The 17,544-nt window shown below is 39.1% G+C and overlaps 1 protein-coding gene across 2 annotated transcripts in view; it reads right to left on the minus strand.

Annotated features, from left to right (window-relative positions):
• LOC117409321 (E3 ubiquitin-protein ligase RNF38) overlaps nt 1-17,544 on the minus strand; it is a 136,043-nt gene that overhangs the window by 21,493 nt on the left and 97,006 nt on the right. For both annotated transcript variants that reach the window (XM_058996642.1, XM_058996649.1), the window contains 3 exons: nt 11,527-11,720; nt 694-907; nt 119-286 (listed from right to left, as the gene is read on the minus strand). In XM_058996642.1, coding sequence (XP_058852625.1) covers nt 119-286; nt 694-907; nt 11,527-11,720 — 576 coding nt within the window. The remainder of the gene's footprint in view (nt 1-118; nt 287-693; nt 908-11,526; nt 11,721-17,544) is intronic.

The following is a 17,544-nucleotide window of genomic DNA, read 5'->3' on the forward strand; positions in this document are numbered from 1 at the left end:
AGCTTTCTGTTATGATGGATTGGATTTTTAATGTGCATGTAAACATGTAATTCCTCCCCTAGGGGCTACAATACATAAACCCACTCACTGAGCAAAAAGTGTTATAAAAATGACTTACTGGAGGAGGCACACTGCACACAGGGTAGTGCTGTCCACTGAATACCACTGAACATCCTGGCACCTGCTGTGTATTGCATGCTGGGATGTGCTGGCCTGTGCAAAGTGGAATCCCATGTGGAGCTACTGTGGTGACCGTGTAAGAGACTGGAACTGTGCCCTGATGAATCTGTCAAAAAAAAACCGTAAAAAAAAAAACACAATTTGGCAGGGTTTCAGGTAAGGATGCTTAAAAGAGGTTTCATCTGTATACACTAATTCCATGATTCTTTAAAGCCTTGGTTAGCACTCTTTTAACCTGCAGGTGGTGTAGGAAACCATATATTATGTCAGCATAGATGTTTTCTCTTGCAAATGGATTATATATCTACCAAAAGATAATGCACAATTTGAGTTTTATTTACTAACAAGGTCCCAGTTTTTTTTGGTTTTTTTTTTAAAACAAAAATATTCTTGCCTAAACATATTTTTTTTATCAAACACACACCTATAGAGTACAACAGTTAAGATGTATGGAATTTCATTAGCTATAACCCTGTGTGAGTATGTTAGTGTGTTTCGCACATTGTCTCATACCTGCTCGTGGATGTCCACCATGACTGTGTTCGGCTGCGGGGGGTGGGCAGCAGGGTGCAGCAGGCGCGGGGAGACACTGGGGGGGTGGAAGGCGCGAGGCTCCTCCATACTCTGCTGCTGTCCATACATGAGGTGGTGGTAGTTCTCGTCCTGGCTGATTGAGTTGTGTCGTGGCATCCGATCCCTCCTCCCCCGCTGACGCCTAACAGGAGGGCTGCAAAGAGAACACACTATTAGCATGAAGAAACTACTAGGTTAGGGTTAGGGTTACTACTAGGAAGAGAATACATTTTCATGAAAATAAACAAAGTGTCGCACTTAAGTGATTAAGCAATATTACATTTTCATATTGCAATATTACATATACTATATTACGTATTTTATTTAAAGTATTCCTTCATGACAAAAGTATTGGCACCCCTGCTTTAGTATTTTGTGTGTCCTCCATTAGCTTTGATTACGGCTTTCAGATCTTGTTGGTGAAATCTGGGCCCATTCTATCTTCTATCATATTTCCTTCAGCTCAAAGCACTTCTATTGGATTGAGATCTGGTGATTATGAAGGCCATTCCAAAACTTTTATCTTGGTTTTCTTTAATAATTCCAGAGTTGACTTAACCGTCGGCTTTGGGTCGTTATCATGTTGGAAGATAAACTGTCCGCCAATCAGCCTATGAGCAGATGACATCATGATACTTTGCATGGCTGCATTCATTCAATCTTCAAAATCACATGAATGTCTCCAATCCCTGAACTGCTAAAACAACCCCATATCATGATTGAACCACCTCCATGTTTAACTGTAGGTACAAGGTTTTCTTCATTGAAGGCTTTCCCTTTTTTGTGCAAACATACAGTGATCCATTTTTTGGGAAAAGTTATATTTGAATCTCACTGGACCAGAGAATTTTGTTAAAGAATGCTTCAGATTCCTGTTCATATTCCTTGGCAAAGCTTGTTTTGCGAATTTTGTATAAAAGTGGTTTGAAGCGTGGTCTACGTGCATACAGCTCTTCAGTGTTCACGTGCCTTTGTACTGTTCTTTCATGCACTATTATGCCCGATGCTTCTAACTCTTGCTTTAAGTCCTTGGCTGTTTTTTTAGCTGCTTGGACGATTGATTCTCCTACCTGCTGTGCCCTTAATTTTCTTTGGACATGAACGTCTTTCAAGTGTTTCAGTTGAATTTGTTCTGTGGTACTTCTTGATTATTGCTCTGATTGTGGATTTTGGTATTCCATATTTCTTTGATACTGTTCTGTAGCCATTTCCTTTGTTGTAGTTTGCTACGAGTTCTTTCCTGAAATGTGAATCCAACTCCTTTGTCTTGACCATCATCTGCTTGTTTCCCAGTGGTGGGGGTTGTGGGAATGGCATCTTCTTGATGTTCAGTTGAGTTGCGGAGGTAACATATAATCTTGTACAAAGTGATAGATTTGCTCATGTATAAAGGTGTATAAAGGTGTTAATTTCTTGGCAGTGCTGACTCTAGGATTCTGGAAGAAGGGAGGCAAAGGGGTGACAGACAGATGGGCTTTGGGGGAACAGTGTTTTTTCTTTTTAAGGGATAAAGGGAGGGTGACCTATGGAAGTTAAATTAAGAAGCTTTAATAAAAGGACTGTAGGAGTATTTTTTTTTGTTTTTAGTAAACCAAGGTGACTTGCACTGTAATATTATATACTCACTGCCAATAAATTATAATTTGAGAGATACCAATTGTTACCATAGCTTATTTTACTGTACACAGAACACACACAGGGAGAATGTCACACACAATATCATAAAAGAAGCAGGTGGAAAAAAAACAGTAGACTGGATGTGGACTTGACTATTAAAAATGTGTCTGTATGATAAATAGCTCTATTACTTACTGTAATGTATATAATAAAACATTTAGCATAACCCTGGTTCCCTGAAATAGAAATGTAACCATTACCTCATGGGCAGCACTCCAGATAAGGTTTTGGGTCAGGGAGTAAAGGTCTCCACACACCAGACGCGATTTTTTAATTGGCGACATGACCACTCACACCAGAGGCAACACAGAGGTGATGCGACAGGTTTGAAAACTGCCAGATCTATACAGCTGTTCAAAATTGCTATTGACAAAACTATGATCAAGACTGGTACATATTCATCAACATTATGTGGAAATTATGAGTGAGTGTCTTCTCTGATGGTATTTCAACATATATGGCAATAAATCATACACATCATACTTATCCAGTTCCTTTGAAATGGACTCCCATATATTGTCTTTCAAATTTGTATTTTTATCATTGTGATGCCCTTTGTCATAAAACTCTGGGTATTTTTTCAACGACAAGTATTTGGCTACTGCTTCACCCTGCTGGACCACATGCATTGAAGCTGTTCTCTGATTGCTCAATACCCTAGTATATGATTCAATCCTATTTATTTCGTGTCGCTCCACTGCCGCCCTGGTGCCACTTCTGCGTCGCCTGTCAAAAGGATAGGTTCATTCATTCATTCATTCTGACGCATCGCTGCACAATTCTGCTTGCTGCATCACGTCTGGTGTGTAGCAGCCTTTACTTACCCTATAATTTTAACACTGAGAGACTAAAATGTTTTTTTTTCTGTGGTTAAACGCTACATTACCTTGAAGTCATGAGTAATCTCAATAAATACTGCAAAATATTTAATGGTATTGGGGTAAGCATTAAAAAAAAAGCCTTCCATTTTAACTGCAATGTTACTTTGAACTACTGTACAACCCAGGGTTTTCAATTAGTTTTAACTTACGTGGCACTTACAAGGTAGTAGGGGCAGCCATCTCATCGTGGCGTGTAGGGCTGATGGGGGAGAGTGTGGGAGGGGCGGGGGGGACGGTTTAAAGGATTAAAATGGTACATTCTGCTGCAATTTTGCATGGTTTAAGCATGTGCTAGACAAGTAGTGATCTGTTTGTAGTGTCAGACAAAGTACTCCATTAGTGCAAAGGAGTTTTATTTCAGCACTGCTCACAGCAAGGCAAGACCAACAAGAAGAAAAAAAATATTTTGGAGCATCAAGGCACCTGCAATACAGGACTAAAAATGTGTGTGGAATTGGTGATGGCACTTAGTTGTAATAAGGAAACAGCAAGCTGCAGCCCAAATCCTGGTCTGACAGCACATAACACACTGTTTATTTTTTTTAGTAAAAACAAGTTTAAATTGAGCATGTTCATTCTGCTATTTTTGAAATTAAATACACCACAGCAAGCACAATGTCATATATTTTATTTCATTATTTCTCATATTTTCATTGGCTTGATTCATGCCAAAGCTGCCCGATTCCAGCCTTGCTGAAGCACCCCCAGATCATCACCGATCCTCCACCACATTTCACAGTGGGTGCGAGACACTGTGGCTTGTAGGCCTCTCCAGGTCTCCGTCTAACCATTAGACGACCAGGTGTTGGGCAAAGCTGAAAATTGCACTCATCTGGGGGTGCTTCAGCAAGGCTGGAATCTGGCAGATTTGTCGCATGAATCAAGCCAAGTACAAGGTTGTCCTGGAAGAAAACGTGCTTCCTTCTGCTCTGACAATGTTCCCCAACTCTGAGGATTGGTTTTTCCAGCAGGACAATGCTCCATGCCACACAGCCAGGTCAATCAAGGTGTGGATGGAGGACCACCAGATCAAGACCCTGTCATGGCCAGCCCAATCTCCAGACCTGAACCCCATTGAAAACGTCTGGAATGTGATCAAGAGGAAGATGGATGGTCACAAGCCATCAAACAAAGCCGAGCTGCTTGAATTTTTGCGCCAGGAGTGGCATAAAGTCACCCAACATCAATGTGAAAGACTGGTGGAGAGCATGCCAAGACACATGAAAGCTGTGCTTGAAAATCAGGGTTATTCCACCAAATATTGATTTCTGAACTCTTCCTAAGTTAAAACATTAGTATTGTGTTGTTTAAAAATGAATATGAACTTATTTTCTTTGCATTATTTGAGGTCTGACAAGCATCTTTTTTGTTATTTTGACCAGTTGTCATTTTCTGCAAATAAATGCTCTAAATGACAATATTTTTATTTGGAATTTGGGAGAAATGTTGTCAGTAGTTTATAGAATAAAACAAATATGTTAACTTTACCCAAACACATACCTATAAATAGTAAAACCACCAATTTTGCAGTGGTCTCTTAATTTTTTCCAGAGCTGTATATGGTAAACTTAGAACTTTTTTAAATACAAAAAGTGGTCCTGTCCTATTTTTTGAGAGTGTGACCTGTCCTGGTGGACTTCACTTAAAAACTGGAAGAAGCAATTGTGAGTTCACATAGACTGCTTTCTTTTACATAGCCTTATGGTCAGCACCTCACAGAGGTTAAACATTGGAGTGCACAGATGCCTTTTTTTGGAATTTATAATTGGGGATTGTTGTAAGGAGTTCCCTACATGTTTTGTTGCACGTTTTGTACCTGTTTCCTTGGATTATAATGGAAGGATTTCAATTATCTGGAGTAAATGCTGAACTACAGGCTCAGTGCCTCTCAATTACTGATGCACAAGCAAATTACATCACTTTGCCGCAATCTCTGTTTGAAGATCTTCAAATGACCTCGTCATTCTCGAGTGAAACGATAGAAGATTTGATATCCAGAATGAACTATATAAATAAAAAAAGAAATTCGCTTGTGGCATGCTATTACCTTATCAGTATATTGGACAGCTAAACAGATACCTCAAGGGTTAAGAAAAAATGAGAAACCCACTTTTGGAGCTAAAACTGGCAGCAGTGTGGAGTAGTGGTTAGAGCTATGGACTCTTGACCGGAGGGTTGTGGGTTCAATCCCCAGTGGGGGACACTGCTGTTGTACCCTTGAGCAAGGTACTTTACCTAGATTGCTCCCGTAAAAACCCAACTGTATAAATGGGTAATTGTATGTAAAAATAATGTGATATCTGTAGAATGTGATATGTTGTAACAATTGTAAGTCGCCCTGGATAAGGGCGTCTGCTAAGAAATAAATAAATAATAATAATAATAATAAAGATCCAGACCGGGAACAGGTATTGAACAAATGTTTTTTGGACTTAACCCTGTTGATTATTGAGCAAATAAAACATGAAAAGTACGCTGATGAAGACAGAAGCACTACAAACTAAAGAGAAATTACATGGCAAAATGAAATCGGATGAATATAAATGATATGAACAAAAGACAATGGATGAAGTTCGACATTTTGAAAGCGAACTAAAGACATATAAAATCAAAAAGTATGAAAGAGACACTCAAGATTAGGGTCCCCATTATCACAGTTACACCCCCAATAGCCGAGAGTGTAAACTTACGCCTGGCTTTACTTAATGTTCACTCGTTATCAAACAAAGCCTTTCTAATCAATGATTTTATTATACGTTACAGAGACTTGGATCACTGTGAATGACAATACTTCCCTGATTGAAGCTTCTCCTTTAAATTATACCTTCGTTCAGAAAGCACGTTCTGAGAGGCAAAGGGGTGGACTTTTTCCATAACTGTAAACAGAAAAATGCTGAAGAGTTTTCTTCATTTGAGTCTTTATCTTTAATATTAACCAGCCAACTACCTGTTCTTATTATAATCCTCTATCGCCCACCTAAACCTAGTCAGTCCTTTCTATCAGAATTTGCTGAATACCTGTCTATTTTATCTGTTAATTATGATAGGATTCTTCTACTTGGAGATTTTAATTTACATATTGTGAAGCTGATTCAAAGACAAGTGAGTTTTTGAGGCTCTTGGACTCTAGATTTTATTCAGCATGTTTTAGGGCCCACCCATAATCGTGGGCACACTTTAAATCTTGTTATTTCTCGAGGTCTAGTTGTTAATATCTCGTCCATAACAGATCCTAATATCTCTAATCACTTTTGTATTTTACTTGAGGCTATGCTACCTGTTTCTAATCTCACACTATTAAAAGTCGTGCAATTAATCCTTCAACTGTAAAAATGTTTTCTGAAATAATAAACTTAGCTCCATCAACTCCTTTGCAGTCTCTGTCTACTGATGTTAGTTGCCAGATATAACCACCATTGTACAACTACTCTCGATACTGTCGCCCCAGTTAAAACTAGATTAGTTTCACCTAAACGCAATGATCTTTGGATTAACAATACCATCCGGCATATGAAAAGAGACTGTCGTAAGGTGGAACGTAAATGGAGGGCTACAGAATTACATATCTACTATGATATTATGAAAGAACACTTATTGAGGTACAATGAAGCTATACGATAAGCAAGATGTGCCGCCTTCTCCAATCTCATTGACGTAAATAAAAATAACTCCAGGGTGCTTTTTTCAACTATAAATAAATTGGTTAATCCTTCATCTTCACCTATTAGAAATCTAGAAGTGTAATCTACTAAGTGTGAAGAATTTCTCAATTACTTTCAAAACAAAATAAAGACCATTAGGGAACAAATTCCAGTCTATGGTTTTGATTTTAAATATTTCAGACAGACTGGCGGAAATGGAGGTTGAATCATTTTCTTTAATTACTGTACAGGATCTAAATATGATTGTAATGCAGATGAAACCTGCACATAGTACTTTAGATCCCATTCCGACAAGGTTTCTGAAGGATGTCCTTGGTTACCTATGTAATGAGATTCTTGAGATTATAAATATTTCACTGGAATCTGGAATAGTTCCAGCTTCTTTTAAAACTACCCCGATTTTTAAGCCCCTTCTTAAAAATACCAACTTTGACAGCTCACTTTTGAGTAATTTTATTAAACAACTCAATGAATTCTTGACTACTAATATCTTTGAAAAGTTTCAATCAGGATTTCGCTCCAATCACAGTACAGAAACTGCTCTGGTAAGAATAACCAATGATTTATTGATGAGTGCAGATTCAAATACTATATCCACTCTGGTTCTTTTGGACCTCAGTGCAGCTTTTGATACAGTGGATCACTCCATTTTAATTGACTGTCTTATGGGATGGGCGGGCTTGACGGGTAATGTACTAAACTGGTTTAGAGCTTACCTTTCAAAAAGTTTTTTGTTTCGCTTGTCAGGTTTAGCACGTTTTACCTGTGGTGTTCCTCAGGGTTCTGTTCTTGGTCCAATATTGTTCTCTTTATACATGTTACCTCTAAGCCAGATTATTCGTAAACATGGTGTCAATTTTCACTGCTATGCAGATGATACACAGTTATATATCTCTGTGAAACCTGGTGACATTAGCACTACATCAGTCTTACTTGAGTGTATTATTGACATCAAAATTTGGATGTCCCAAAATTTCCTGCAATTAAACTCTGATAAGACAGAGGTTTTGATAGTAGGTTCTCAGCAACAACTTGACTTGTCAAAAATAGACTTGGGTGAATTTAAAATCAGAGGTGATGAATCTGGGTGTTATCTTTGACTCTGCTTTAAGTTTTGAGTTGCATATTAAAAGGATTACAAAAGTGTCTTTTTTTATCATCTAAAAAATATTGTCAAAATTAGATTGATGCCGAGAAAGTAGTCCATGCCTTTATTTAGTCTAGACTGGACTACTGTAACGCCCTGCAAGGGTTCTCACCAGAACAAATAAGAGAGAGCATATATATGCTGGCACCTCTGCACTGGCTTCCAGTGAAATATAGAATTGATTTTAAAATTATATTGCTTATGTTTAAAGCACTAAATGGAATGGCACCAGATTACTTGTCAGAGTTATTGTCTCCCTATCGGCCTCCGTGTGCTTTGAGGTCAGCTGATAGCAGCCTACTCTGCACTCCGAGGGTAAGGCTTAGGAAGAAAGGAGAGGTTGCTTTTTGTGTTCGGGCGCCGCAACTGTGGAACTCTCTGCCCGAGCATATCAGAAGTTCGCCCACAGTGACTACTTTTAAATCAAGGCTTAAGACTCATGTTTATTATTTAGCCTTCTGATTTTATTTTGACATGGTTATTTTAACTGTTCTATTTAATTCTTTATGTATTTTTTATTTTTATGAGTATTTTTCTTGTCTTAGTGTTTTTATAATATCTTTGTAATTGTGAACTTGTGTGAAGTGCCTTGAACTCTGCGGTATGAAAGGCGCTCTATAAATAAAGTATTATTATTATATAAGAAGAAGAACAGGACTGTGTATAATTGGAACGATAAATTGAAAAGATATAACGAACAACAAACAAGAAACCATCCAGACTTCCGATCCCCTACTAAAAGTAATGGCGAGTCAAGTGACTTGGGACACACAAGTGAATCCTCGTCTCCAACAAGGAGTCATTTTCTAGGCAATTGACGCAGTGCAGATGCACATTGCCACAAAGGCGGACGAAAAAGACAAGATGGGGCAGGAAGAGGAGATCGGCAAAACCATATTCAAAGGATGACCACCAGGAACCAGACTTGGCAGTAATTAACATATCTGATTATGAACGTAGCCAAGTTCAATTATCTGTGGTAGATAAGGGTTTATCATTTGTTCCTACTAACGGTTTCAATGCATTTAAGTTAAAAGTAGACTGTTATACATTTTTTAGACAACTGCATTTGAAATATTATTCTGGAACGAAGAAACACATTGTAACAGTATTAAGTACATTTAGTAAATTAGTAGAACATTATCTAGCAATAATGTTAAAAAAACACTCTGTACCTAAATATCAAGTCAATTGGATCTGAAAGCTATTAAGGAACTGCATGCACTTCCAGCTGTACAAATACATTCATTTTGTTTTGTTAATCAGAACCATAACCACACACATACTTTACAAGTGTACCACTGCGTTGCACTGACATGTAGAACAAGTTCAGTATGTATTAAAGTCATTCAAAGTACTCCATTCAAACAAAATGTTTTCTACATCGGGCTATAAACACTTTCCCCCTTGATCAGCTCATTCTTCTTTCGCCATTTTAAGTTTGTCTTTGTTTCGTCTCCAGTCACATACTGTTTTTTCAGCATTGCGATTGACATGCATTCCGGTAAATTAAACAACGCGCAATTTCACGCGTAATTCCTGCATTATTAAGCACTGCAGTTACAACAATAGATTTTAGTTTACTACTCAGCTTTCTAACCAATAGCTGTTTGCTACGGAACCCAGGGGTGAGTTCAGTTTGAATGTTGACAAATCAATGGTTTGGGAGGGTGGGAATAAGGAAATTCATAGAGACAGCTATTTGGTTAACAGTGAAGCAGTATAGGAGGTCAGTCAAGAGACTGAAAGCTTGCGTTTAACATTCAAAATGACTAAGGTATTGAGAGTAAGAAATTAAAACTTTCAATTAGAATAGTTGTTTGTGTTTCTACCTAGCAACATGACCTGAATGCCGTAGATCCTGAAAAAATAAATCGGGTTGTTGACAGTTAAGTTTATGTGAGCCATAATCGTGGCTGTAGTAATCCCATTGCGGCACTGGTACAGTAATTTAATATGAGACACACCGGCGCATACATCGCACCAGTGTATTAGTTGCTCCCCCCTTTTGAGGGCCACACAAAATGCCTAGAAAGTCGACTTATACAACGTTTTTTACGGTAGACCCCCATATTTTTTGACATGCCAAGTAATACCACAAAAAAGAGAAAAACAGGTGTGAGTAATCATGACTGAAAATGATAGGCAGCACATAACTAAAATGCTCTGTGTGACAGCAGATTTTTCCTCAAATTGAGGACGGGAAATTTGGGCTGCGTCTTAAATTCGAATGAATATGGTATTCTACTTTCTCCACTGCATACAATAAATAAAGATATAAACTTTACTGACAACTTATAGAAAACCCCTCCCAAGAACAACATCTCAACAAGGGTGACATGTATACCTAAATTTAAAGTAGGACATGACTACAGCGCAACAAATGGGTTTGTGTTCTTAGCCATATGACTACTGACAAAAACCATGACATATTTGAAATACAGACACTTCAGGGGCTATCACACATTTGGTTATTTTTTGTATTCTACATCAGGTGAAATGATACCATGCTGGAAAAGCTAGACTAAGAACTTCAATTGATAATTCTCAAGTTCATTCTACCATCTATTCACACCCCCCCACCCCCCAAGTACTACAAATAGCAACCAAAAAAAAGAAACTTTTTTCACCAAAAAAAGAAACTTGTGGTTTTGTCAAATTGTCATCTACAGTATGTTTGTGTATTCAGTGCACATATTTTGTGCACAAAATTTCTGCCCGATGTTGCCTGGGTGCTGGTGTCTATGTCTTACTGTACCCCCTCCTGGGTGCTGGTGTCTATGTCTTACTGTACCCCCTCCTGGGTGCTGGTGTCTATGTCTTACTGTACCCCCTCCTGGGTGCTGGTGTCTATGTCTTACTGTACCCCCTCCTGGGTGCTGGTGTCTATGTCTTACTGTACCCCCTCCTGGGTGCTGGTGTCTATGTCTTACTGTACCCCCTCCTGGGTGCTGGTGTCTATGTCTTACTGTACCCCCTCCTGGGTGCTGGTGTCTATGTCTTACTGTACCCCCTCCTGGGTGCTGGTGTCTATGTCTTACTGTACCCCCTCCTAGGCGCTGGTGTCTATGTCTTACTGTACCCCCTCCTGGGTGCTGGTGTCTATGTCTTACTGTACCCCCTCCTGGGTGCTGGTGTCTATGTCTTACTGTACCCCCTCCTGGGTGCTGGTGTCTATGTCTTACTGTACCCCCTCCTGGGTGCTGGTGTCTATGTCTTACTGTACCCCCTCCTGGGTGCTGGTGTCTATGTCTTACTGTACCCCCTCCTGGGTGCTGGTGTCTATGTCTTACTGTACCCCCTCCTGGGTGCTGGTGTCTATGTCTTACTGTACCCCCTCCTGGGTGCTGGTGTCTATGTCTTACTGTACCCCCTCCTGGGTGCTGGTGTCTATCTCTTACTGTACCTCCTCCTGTTCCGAGCCGGTGTGTTGCATCTTTCCCCTGGGAAATGGTGTTGGTTGGGTCTAGCTGAAGGGGGCCGACGATTTGATGGCATCTCCCATGGTCTCATTGGTGGAGATGGGGCAGGGGAGGCAGAGGTGAAATCGAAGACTGAATGAGAAAGCCGCTGGCGCTTGGGGCTCGGGCTGTCTTCACTCTGCATTGAGAAAAACATGGAAAGATTAGGTTCAGAGCAAAACATAGAAAGCATCACACAGGTACAGTAACAGATGGTGACACAATCTTCAAATAACAAAGTTTGTAATTTTATAAACTGAAGAATAACTCCATACAAGAGCTTTAAAACCCTGAAATAAAAATAATCACTTAGTTGCCTTGCAAATTCAACACAGGTATGTTATTCAGTGCAAGATATACACAGGCAGTGTATTTGTGTTTTCACAGTAGATGTGTCACAAATTGGCTTACCCCAGTGTAAACCCTTACATTTCATAAAATCAGTGCAAGACAAGTATAATGACAATGACAGATTCTTGAGAAATGTATAACGTATTCTGTCCAGTTTTTATACAGCATGTTCGATAATATATTGGTACAATGGGTTACTTTGTATTGGTTTATATAGCACAACACATCTAAGCCAAATATTACATTTGGAAGTAATGCTGTAGTTCTCCAAACTGCCAATTTAAGACTAATACACAAAAGCAGAGTCCTTAACCAATTCTATGCTGCCTAATGTAACTGTTACATCCTCAAAAACTCTTGCTCAGTGCTGCCTAAAGTAAGGAGTTACATCCTATTCCCTGCTTGCTAGCAATGGAATACACAAAAAAAAACATTGTTTCCTCTACACCCGCTTAAATTCCGGAAGCGTCTGGACGGCTCAATGGAATATGTCTAGGATCAAGTGGAGTTTACGTTCAGACAACCAACAGTTTAATAACTGTGGCATATTAGCTACTCATTTCAAGCTTGTATCTCAATACCCAAAGGTCTATAGTATCGTGTTGTAAAGTATTGCAATGCATCGATACACAATGAATCGTCTCACCCCTAGTGTTTTCCTACTGTCAAACAGAGGTACATTTACCATTAATTATATATATACAGACGTGCTCAAATTTGTTGGTACCCTTACAGCTCATTGAAATAATGCTTCATTCCTCCTGAAAAGTGATGAAATTAAAAGCTATTTTATCATGTATACTTGCATGCCTTTGGTATGTCATAGAATAAAGCAAAGAAGCTGTGAAAAGAGATGAATTATTGCTTATTCTACAAAGATATTCTAAAATGGCCTGGACACATTTGTTGGTACCCCTTAGAAAAGATACTAAATAATTGGATTATAGTGATATTTCAAACTAATTAGTTTCTTTAATTAGTATCACACATGTCTCCAATCTTGTAATCAGTCATTCAGCCTATTTAAATGGAGAAAAGTAGTCACTGTGCTGTTTGGTATCATTGTGTGCACCACACTGAACATGGACCAGAGAAAGCAAAGGAGAGAGTTGTCTGAGAAGATCAGAAAGAAAATAATAGACAAGCATGGTAAAGGTAAAGGCTACAAGACCATCTCCAAGCAGCTTGATGTTCCTGTGACAACAGTTGCAAATATTATTAAGAAGTTTAAGGTCCATGGAACTGTAGCCAACCTCCCTGGGCGCGGCCGCAAGAGGAAAATCGACCCCAGATTGAACAGAAGGATAGTGCGAATGGTAGAAAAAGAACCAAGGATAACTGCCAAAGAGATACAAGCTGAACTCCAAGGTGAAGGTACGTCAGTTTCTGATCGCACCATCCGTCGCTTTTTGAGCGAAAGTGGGCTCCATGGAAGAAGACCCAGGAGGACTCCACTTTTGAAAGAAAAACATAAAAAAGCCTGACTGGGATTTGCTAAAATGCATATTGACAAACCACAATCCTTCTGGGAGAATGTCCTTTGGACAGATGAGTCAAAACTGGAGCTTTTTGGCAAGTCACATCAGCTCTATGTTCACAGACGAAAAAATGAAGCTTTCAAAGAAAAGAACACCATACCTACAGTGAAACATGGAGGAGGATCGGTTATGTTTTGGGGCTGCTTTGCTGCGCCTGGCACAGGGTGCCTTGAATCTGTGCAGGGCACAATGAAATCTCAAGACTATCAAGGCATTCTGGAGCGAAACGTACTGCCCAGTGTCAGAAAGCTCTGTCTCAGTCGCAGGTCATGGGTCCTCCAACAGGATAATGACCCAAAACACACAGCTATAAGCACCCAAGAATGGATAAGAACAAAACATTGGACTATTCTGAAGTGGCCTTCTATGAGTCCTGATCTGAATCCTATCGAACATCTATGGAAAGAGCTGAAACTTGCAGTCTGGAGAAGGCACCCATCAAACCTGAGACAGCTGGAGCAGTTTGCTCAGGAAGAGTGGGCCAAACTACCTGTTAACAGGTGCAGAAGTCTCATTGAGAGCTACAGAAAATGTTTGATTGCAGTGATTGCCTCTAAAGCTTGTGCAACAAAATATTAGGTTAGCGGTCCCATCATTTTTGTCCATGCCATTTTCATTTGTTTTATTATTTACAATATTATGTTGAATAAAAAATCAAAAACAAAGTCTGATTTCTATTAAATATGGAATAAACAATGGTGGATGCCAATTACTTTTGTCAGTTTCAAGTTATTTCAGAGAAAATTGTGCATTCTTCATTTTTTGTGGAGGGTACCAACAAATTTGAGCACGTCTGTATATATATACACACACACACACACACATACACAGTGCCTTGCAAAAGTATTCAGACCCCTGACCAATTCTATCATATTACTGAATTACAAATGGTACATTGAAATTTCTTTGTTTGATATTTTATTTTAAAACACTGAAACTCAAAATCAATTATTGTAAGGTGACATTGGTTGTATGTTGGGAAATATTTTTAAGAAAAATAAAAAACTGAAATATCTTGCTTGCATAAGTATTTCAACCCCCACACATTAATATTTGGTAGAGCCACCTTTCGTTGCAATAACAGCTTTAAGTCTTTTGGAGTAAGTATGTACCAGCTTTGCATACAGTGTCGGAGTGATTTTGGCCCATTCTTGGCAGATTTGCTCCAGGTTGTTCAGGTTGGTTGGACGACGCTTGTGGACCGCAATTTTCAAATAGTGTCACAGATTCTCAATGGGATTGAGATCAGGACTTTGACTGGGCCACTGTAGGACATTCACCTTTTTGTTCATGAGCCACTCCAATGTTGCTTTGGCCTTGTGCTTGGGATCATTGTCCTGCTGAAAGGTGAATTTCTTCCCAAGCTTCAGTTTTTTAGCGGACTGAAGCAGGTTCTCTTGCAGTATTTCCCTGTATTTTGCTCCATCCATTCTTCCTTCAATTTTAACAAGATGCCCAGTCCCTGCTGATGAGAAGCATCCCCACAGCATGATGCTGCCACCACCATACTTCACTGTAGGGATGGTGTGTCTTGAGGCATGGGCAGTGTTAGGTTTGCGCCACACATAGCGCTTTGAGTTTTGGCCAAAAAGCTCTATCTTGGTCTCATCTGACCACAAAACCTTTTCCCACATCGCAGCTGGATCACTCTTATGCTTTCTGGCAAACTCCAGACGTGCTTTCAGATGGTACTTTTTGAGTAATGCCTTCTTTCTTGCCACCCTCCCATACAGGCCAGTGTTATGCAGAACTCTTGATATGGTTGACTTGTGCAACATTACTCCACTCCCAGCCACTGAACCCTGTAGCTCCTTCAAAGTGATTGTTGGCCTCTCTGTGGCTTCTCTCACAAGTCTCCTTCTTGTTTAAGCGCTGAGTTTTGAGGGACGGCATTTTCTTGGCAGTGCCTGGGTGGTGTGATGCAGCTTCCACTTCCTGATTATTGATCCAACTGTGCTCACTGGGATATCCAAACACTTGGATATTATTTTTTACCCTTTCCCTAATCTATGCATTTGTATTACTTTATCTCTAACTTCTGTAGAATGCGTTTTGGACTTCATTTTCCTTCAGATTCACCGCCTGACCAATGATCCTTCAACAGTGGGGTTTTTATCCAGAAAATGTGACAGCAACTTTAATGGTTCACAGGTGGAGGCCAATGGTTAGGTAACTGTGTCCTCATTAGGGCAATTTCTTTCATCGGTGTAAACTGGGAGCTTCCACAGCACAGGGGTTGAATACTTATGCAAGCAAGAAATTTCAGTTTTTTATTTTTCTTAAAAATATTTCCCAACATAAAACCAATGTCACCTTACAATATATATAAGAAGACCTTGATTTATACCATTTTGGATTTATTTTCTCCTATCCTCATATCCCCCAAAACAAACAATTTGATTGTCATTTTTTATTAGATTATTTTCTTCTGGACCCATTTAAAAATGTTTTTTTTTTTTTGGTTTATATTATATATATATATATATATATATATATATATATATATATATATATATATATATATATATATCCCTTACAACACACTATTGTGTTAGATCTAATTACATTTGATTGTAATTGTTGGTTTCAATGTATTTTTGTGTCCTCGTCCATTTAAAAAAAATAAAAATACAACAAACACATGGGAGGCATGGATAGGTCAGACGAGATGCTGGAGCTGTACAATGCTGCAGGAAGACCATGGCACAGTATAAGAAGCTTGGCATGTACATGGTCCAGATCTCATTGTGCAATGCCTACGTAGTGTACCTAACTACAGCACCAGAGCTTCAGCTCACATTCCTTGAATTTCAGACCTCTGTGATCTCCAGCCTTTTGTTCGATACACAAGGAGTACCAGAGACTGAAAGGTTAGAAACTGTGGCAAGACTTCGTGAATGGCATTTTATTCGAACACTGCCACAGTCCGGGAGAAAAGCCTATCCTCAAAAAAAGGTGCCGTGTATGTTTCCACAAGGGCATACGGAGGGATACACGGTACTGGTCCACACTGTCCCTCTCAGCCAGGCCACTGTTTGGAGGAGTGTTTTGAAAAGTACCACAGAGTACATGAGTACTGAAAAGACTAAATAAACCTTCAAAACAAACCAACGTAGCCAAAGGTAGTAAAAAACACTTGTTTTTATTTCATGCGGCAACATTACCTCGGGCTCCAGGAGGATTATGGGAACACAACATTGAAGGGAGAGGTCATGTTACCCATTTCTAAAATCCTTATTTTGTTCAGAAAATATATACTTTTGCCTGGATAGCTCATTCTTTGGTGGTGTACTGGGCACGTGAAATTGGGGTGGGTAATATACACTGTGGGCTGTATAATTTGAAGTGGAACAGTCAAAGTGGCCTGGTGTCAGTCTAGAGCAAGTAATACTCCCAAAACTAATAAAACAATTTACACAAAGACATAGGCAAATCGAGCAGCTTAAAAGTTCCATAAAACTTACATCAAACATAAGGATTTTAGAGACTACGGATGATGTAGGTATAATACATTTTATGAAAAAGTTGCATACGATAATAACTGAATTTTTGTGGTCACTTGACTACAAATCCACAAAAACTTGTCACCAATGAAATATTCTGTGACTAAAATTATATATATATATATATATATCTTAAAGGGAACATATTGCAATTTTAGTGTATCTTAATGGGAACATATTGTAATTTTGGTGTAAAACAGCTCTCTCAAAATCCCCAAATTCTTGTAGCACAGAGCATCAAAAGGGCCTCAGCAGACAAGGGGTTAAACCTAAATCAACATGCATCTCAAACGGAGTCTGACAGGCAAGAGAGTCATCTAACAAATATCACATTTACATTTAATATGCCCAAATTGACTGTTTGGAGAACTATAGTATTGGGAATCAGACAATGTGACACAGCACCTAGAATAACGGATCACAGTTCAAGAAAAAAAGAAAAAAAAAACACTTCTGTTCTCTTTGAAAATAATTATATGAAAAACATCATTTAGCGCCAATTGAGAGGTCTTTATTAATATTCCCAGAATGAGCTGTTCAAATCAGTAGCCTTCTGTTTCTATGAACTCTG

The sequence above is a fragment of the Acipenser ruthenus genome, chromosome 2 (genome assembly GCF_902713425.1).
Source record: "Acipenser ruthenus chromosome 2, fAciRut3.2 maternal haplotype, whole genome shotgun sequence".
NCBI classification, from domain to species: Eukaryota; Metazoa; Chordata; class Actinopteri; order Acipenseriformes; family Acipenseridae; genus Acipenser; species Acipenser ruthenus.